Source organism: Echinococcus granulosus, assembly GCF_000524195.1.
Source record: "Echinococcus granulosus chromosome Unknown EG_S00014, whole genome shotgun sequence".
In the NCBI taxonomy this organism is placed as follows: domain Eukaryota; kingdom Metazoa; phylum Platyhelminthes; class Cestoda; order Cyclophyllidea; family Taeniidae; genus Echinococcus; species Echinococcus granulosus.
Window position 1 is genome coordinate 617,597 of NW_020170394.1, and position 6,834 is coordinate 624,430.

General features: G+C 42.4%; 1 protein-coding gene across 1 annotated transcript; it reads left to right on the plus strand. All coding sequences in view use genetic code 11, as the record gives it.

Annotated features, from left to right (window-relative positions):
* Positions 1–736: 736 nt before the first annotated feature.
* EGR_02945 (Suppressor of hairless protein) lies at positions 737–3,915 on the plus strand (the record flags this gene model as incomplete). The annotated part of the gene is made up of 4 exons (XM_024492194.1): positions 737–974; positions 1,662–1,990; positions 2,267–2,800; positions 3,502–3,915. 4 exons carry the CDS (start codon positions 737–739, stop codon positions 3,913–3,915), a joined length of 1,515 nt encoding a protein of 504 aa, XP_024353389.1.
* Positions 3,916–6,834: the final 2,919 nt, after the last annotated feature.

Sequence of the window (6,834 nt, forward strand, 5' to 3'; positions counted from 1 at the left end):
TGGAGGGCACTTTCTTTCGTTGCATAATGCTTAACTGTTCGGTAAAGGCAAAAATTGCCTAGTACTAGACTGGATCAAACTTTTAAAATTGTTATCTTTGTAATAAGCTTGGTACTATTTTAAGTATGAATGGATCCGGTCCACTACACGCTAGCAGCTATTGGTGTGCGCATTTGCTATTTTTAAGTCCACTTTTCTACTTTTAAAGATCACGAGTGCTGCGCAATTTCCTTGTAAGGGTGTAAAAATAGTGCAGTCTTAGGAAAGTTCATTTGGAATGGATTGTCACTTTGTGGTCAGCCGTTTTAATAAAGGATGTAAATCTGTGCTCCTTCCTCATCACGGTGTGCATAATTTCTCAAGTCTGTGCTATGAGAATGGATAGCACTTTGAAGTAACGCCTTATCACTCAATTTTGCGCTCTGGAATGGCTTACTGAGCTGTTTAAGCAGAAGTTCGACTTCACAGACCTGATGTTATGGCAAAATAGTAAATATTCACGATAGATCGTTGCTAAAGTTGGGATTTGGAGCTTTCTCCTAGTAACGTTTAGTTTGAAACATGAACCAGTGAGTCTCGTCATGGACAAACTAAAAGTCCTTCCTGGTGAGCCCTTAGTAGACTCCAGAGGTAGGCTTGTGGTTTCTTTTTAGTTTATCTATGCCAATGCAAAATGAAGAGTAACAATTTTGTGCTTTTGCAATTCTCTCAAACCAAATGTTAGGTTTTGGCCTTTATGGGCATTGGTGGAACCTCTACAGCGAAAGATATGGTTCAGCTAAGTCTGGAGCCCGGAAAGGACTACTCAGCCGCCAAGACCCTCTTCATCTCCGACTCTGATAAGCGGAAGCACTTTATGCTAACAGTCAAGATGTTCTACTCCAATGGAAAGGACCTCGGTCAATTCAATTCTCGGCGTATCAAGGTCATATCAAAGCCCAGCAAGAAAAAGCAGTCATTAAAGAATACTGATCGTGAGTAAAAATTATAGAGCTACAGATCACAGTAACTAATCATTACTTTAAATTTGCAATAAGAAGATGAAGAGTAGGTGAATGAAATAATTGATCGTTCCTGACATAATGGACCGCTTTGTCATGGGAAAGTCATTTGAGCGAAACACTGAATCGCCGAGAGGTGTAGAGGTTGCAGTTTTCTAATTTTTTTGTGGTCACCTAGAAGAGCTCGTTCTCTGGCACTTTCCCGGTCACACCTGGGTTTTATGAGATTCTCTGAATTATTTTATGGTTTGAGGGAGAAACTTTACTTTGAGTTCACATGAGGTCACGGCATTGGTTTTCAGATCAATTTATTTTGAAGAACGCTAAGCACTCCGGATCGGGGACCTTCCATAAGCGTACATGAAAGATATGTATCAGTGCATTTTTTCTAGATAGCCTTTCACATTTTAACTTCAAATTGAGCTTGTAAATACCGCGTCGAAACTGTTCGTACTGTTCGGCATACCAGAACGGGCAGTCCAGTAAAAGCTGTGTTAGTGTTTTAATTGGTACGACCGGCATGCATATTGAAATTTCTTTTCCGTCGCCATTAGCTTAATATGGTGATTTAATTTTGAGCCCTTCTATCACCTATCTCACAACCAAGGCAATCAGGTTCACATAGAATAGTTGAAATAATTGCGTAGTTCAAATTTTCAGAGCGCTATACGGAAAATAAGTTTGATTTTAACTTTCTCTTCACATATCCAACAACTCATTTTGTGCCTCATAATTTAGTATGCATCGCCTCAGGCACAAAGATCGCACTGTTCAACCGGCTTCGATCGCAGACCGTGAGCACACGCTACCTTCACGTTGATGCGGGTAGTTTTCACGCCAGTTCCAGCCGATGGGGTGCTTTCACAATCCACCTCCTCTCCGACGATGAGTCGGAGGCGGAAGAGTTCAACGTGCGCGATGGCTACATCCACTACGGGCACACTGTAAAGCTCGTCTGCTCCGAAACTGGCATGGCTCTACCCCGCCTGGTGAGTCCGTAGTACCATCAAAAGCAAATGGCCCAAGTGTTGCAAGCCTCCCACCGTAGGCCAAACACTATAACTCATTAGTAAGCCAATCATTCAGTCTGGCGTTTAATATTAAAGTTTAGGAAATGTTGCCTTGAGTATTAAACGTAAGATTGTGCCCAAAGCTGTATTTCACTTAACACACTGATCTTCATAATGGATACATCAAAAAAGAATAATTGCCATATACAACAAAAAAATTGACCCAATAGTATCTCTTGCGACATCGTTTTTCAGATTGTTCGAAAGGTGGACAAGACGGTGGTGATGCTGGATGCGGATGATCCAGTGAGCCAACTGCACAAGTGTGCCTTTTATCTGAAGGACACGGACCGGATGTATCTCTGTCTGTCGCAGGACAGGATCATTCAGCATCAAGCGGTGCGCTGCGACGACAACCCTCATCGGGAGACGATCAATGACTCCGCCGCCTGGACCATCATTAGCACCGACCGGGCAGAGTATCGGTGGTTTGAGCTCTCCAGTCTGCGTGACGACCCCAGTGTCTCCAAAACACTGGCCGCGCAGATCCCGCCACCCTCCAACCATCCCGTTACCCCTGTCCCCATCGTCACCAGCATCCGCACCAATGGCGGTGGTGACGTTGCCATGGTCGAGGTTTCTGGCGAGAACTTTAGTGCCAACCATCAGGTTTGGTTTGGCGATGTACCCGCACAGACGTTCTATAGGTGCCAGGAGCTTCTCCTTTGTCTGGTTCCCGATATCTCCGAATTCCATCCTGAATGGACCTACATACAATATGAACTCGAGGTATTTCAAACGAGAATACCATCTGTTGTAAATATAATCAATGTTTGTTTTCATTTAAAGTATATCGAGAAAACTTGAAAGGATTAAGAATTTTGGCACGCCCTTACGACGAATCGAAAAGTTCTGCTTCGGCCTGAGCATTGTCCTACGTTTTTATTACTATATTTGCACTTTGGCTCCATGGTTGCTGGTGCTGCCACTACAATTTGCATAGAGCTTGAGAATTCGCGCTTTGAAACATTAAGGAATCAGTGACGCCAGTTTGTGAGAACGATTTCTAATATGAGAACATCTATTTCGATTTACACTTGAAGGCTAGTACAAGTACTCACGCTTCCGCCAAAATAGAGCACAGATGTAATATTGTGTGACAGTGATAGTTCCGTAGAATGAAACAATGCTCCCTTTCGCTTCACTCAGAAGGGTGTCCTGGCCATAAGCGCAGTATTTTTCACTTGACTGAGTTAACTCGAAATATTCTGTCCATCTTACTCCTCAACCGATAGAAGCGAGGTGATACTTGTACAATGCAATTCTAGTTTAGAGTGAATGCATGGGTGGGATTTACGTGAAGTACTGCAGAGTTCATGGTAATAGTATGGCTTTAAATTAACTTATAAAGTATGAGCGAGATGCTAAATCGTAATTTCGTTTGGAGCCATCTTTTAGAAATCGTTGGTCTGTTGTTTATTATATTTTAGGTTCCAATAAGCATTGCTCGAAACGATGGTGTCATCTATGCCACGGGCTCTACGTTCACTTATCAGCCAGAGCTGGGACCTCGTCAGCACTGTCAGTCGGCTCTGGAGCTGATGCGAGCAGCGGCATTTGCAGCGGCCGCAGCAGCAGCAGCCTCTATGGGCCAGGTAATGCAACCGGCTACAGCGGCGATGGCACCGGGGCAGCACCAGCAGCAGCGGCCTTCGCTTGAATACTCGGCAGTTGAGAGCAGCCTCGCTACAGGAGGTGTATCCTCCTCCGCCTCCTCCTATCCGGCTTTTTCGGAGACCCTTCCCGTGACCTCTCACAGTGGCAGTAGGCCCTACGCGACGCCGATGGACGAGGGGTCAGCCCCCGTTGTTGCCACGCCATCCGTCAGTGAACCCGCCCAGTAAAAAGCACTGGTGAACCCATCCCGCCTCTTCTCTCTCACATAACTCCTTTCAGCATCTTTTCTTGTCTGACAATCAAACACATCCACCCGCTCACATACCTACTCCCTCTTCAAATCGCTCACAAATGTCTCCCACTGCACTTAAATATACAACTAAAAGACATTCGCACCACCGCCACGTGTAAATATATTCATCACTTATTTTTCCCGAATATTCAGCGCTGTGGTTTTATTCCTTCTATTTAAACAACAATAATGGTGACATGAACAATGAAGACATTTTCCCCTATCCACCTCTAACTGTTTCCAAATAATCCACCTCCTCATTTTTCCTTGTCTTACACTCTTTTAAGAATTGAATTCATATGGTGAAAGTGTGGTAATGTACAGCGCCTAGCAAGGAGTTTGGAAAGTTATCTTGTTTTGAAATGACTGGAAGTCATGCCTCTCATTATGGTGCGTGCAACAATTTACTTAGGGACGCGTTGTTTCTCGATGATGAAAAACCTAAATTCTTGACACGAAATGAGATCGAAAGTTAGGCTATCCAAAGTTATAGGGCTCTTGCCTTTGGTGATATTCAGGATGCAAAGTTGTTTTGCACTTTTTAGAGCCATGATTGAGATGTCCTTGTTAGTGCGTGGCGGTTGGGGATATCTCGCTAGTTGACGACCTTCCCCGTCCTCGTGGCTGCGATAGTATGAAAGTGGGAACACCAGCCTGGTGTATTTGCACACGGTCTTCGGGAGGTTGATCGTATCTGCAACTTCGCGCATTCTAGGTGATCGGAAATTTCGGAGTACAAATTGATAAGAAGGGAACTGAATGTTTTTCTTGTATCTATTTTAACGAGTGGGCTAGGGCGCGCAGGATGGCATTCAGTTAGATGAAAACTAAGGACTTTAACAAGGTGAACACATGATGAATACTGGGACTGGGCAACTGCGGCAGTTTTTCAGAGCGCGAGGGAGCACAAGTTGCAATTGCTCAAGGCAAGTGTGCCAGTGAGTGTTTGGCCGTGGATGCAACACAAAACAGTCTTCAGTACACAATTGCTGTTGATTAACGGTAAATTGCAGGTCATGTTGGAATTTAAAAACATAAATGAGGCCTCTCCTGATTGACGAGAACTGCAAGCAAGCTGTTTAGGGTTCAAAAGTAGTTTATGAAGGTGCCGACTGAGGTCGTTTTTGTAAATTTGTGTTAAAGAGGCGTTTGACACTGATCTGGTTGAAAATTTTTGCAATGGAGTTGTGTTGAATGTGATTTGACTACTTAAAGAACCAAACGAAAATTTGCAGGTTTGAGAATGATATTGAGACCCTCTTTTAACCTTTTCAAGTTGGCTTATATTACACACCTTGAGTGGCCTAATGTTGAGTAGGTGGATTTGAGATCGTTTGCCATTCTGATCGGTTGTATGACTCATCCAGCAGATGTTTTGGCACATCAATTAAGTGCAGTTTTTTTCCACCTTCATAGAAGGCTCATTTGCCTTCTTACAAAATAACACCACCTAAATCTCCTAATTATGCAAAAATGATTTTAGATTTCAAAGCCTATTTTAAAGATTGATAAAAATGAGTATCCGCTGCCAAGTCAGCAGCACATCACACTTGGAAAGTAAAAATGCACATTCTATGGTTGAAACCTCTGGGTGGATAAAATGAGTTAACAAGTCAAGAAATACTTCCACCACCTATTTAATATGGAAGATATACATGGAGCAAAAAGACCCTTTTTAGCAGTTATGAGTTGACACTCATGGAATCTCGGATATAACTTCATTGTTCAATTGGATGTATCTGTGATGAGCGGAGGAGAATAACAAGTGATCCCCAAATAAATTGACCGTCTTAACAGATCTTTAACAGTAAAATATTTGTAATGCATCAACGACAAAAGAGAGATAGGGTTACTATGGTTGGAAAGGAACATTCAACAGCAAAAAATCTCACCAAAGGGAGACACATTAAAGGGGGTTAACAACATTGTCGGTGGCACCCTGCGCTGGTGCTTATTTGCATATTCTCGTGGTGGTGCGTCAATCCCTGGATTACCTTATTGCAGCTACAAAGCGATTGGCCCTCTCTAAAACATCCAAAGGATATGCTAATGAATAGATTTCGTATGTTGATGCAATGATAGGCTATCACTAGTGGATATCTTTCGTTCACAGATGAAATTCATCCTCCTTCCAACTTCACCGGCTGTAGTTTTCGCGTAGTTCGACACCTATTGGTTCGTTCTTCCCTCTCTTTATCAGCTTATCAAGATATACAACCACACTATAAAATAGTAGTTGTACATAAATCTTTACAAAGAGGATAAATTAAACTCAAAAAGCACCAAGAGCTATTATTCAAAATATGTGTTTTATAACAACCCTTTGTAACACAAAATAGTACCTGCGGTCGTGCTTACGAAAGTAATCACATTTTGTGATTGAGGTATTTGATCAAGTGGTAAACGAATATCCAAGTCAAGTCCTAATGGAGAGATGTCACTTTTGTAGTTCCAATAAAAGAGAAACTTTACTTCAAGCCTCACACTGAACAACCGTCAACCCATCGAATATAGCTTCAGCATTAAAGCAAAACAGTCAAATAATTATGTCTCAGTTATAATACCCGAATGTGATTACGTAAATGTGTTTAATTACCTATGTGAAATTCTATAAATTTAAGAATTATACATCCATGAAAAGGGAAACAAACCGAGCTCACGTTTATTTATATGGTTAAATGCAAGACACGTGGTTCAAAGGAGGTGTGAGGATTAAAGCCATTAAATCCACGATTCCACTTACATAGCGCTATTTCATCGGTGAGAGAAATGAGTTGGACTTAAAAGAACCCTTTCATGGTAGCTAGTTGAGGAAGAGGGAGTAGTCAGAAGCTATGTTTATTGGGACAGAGCA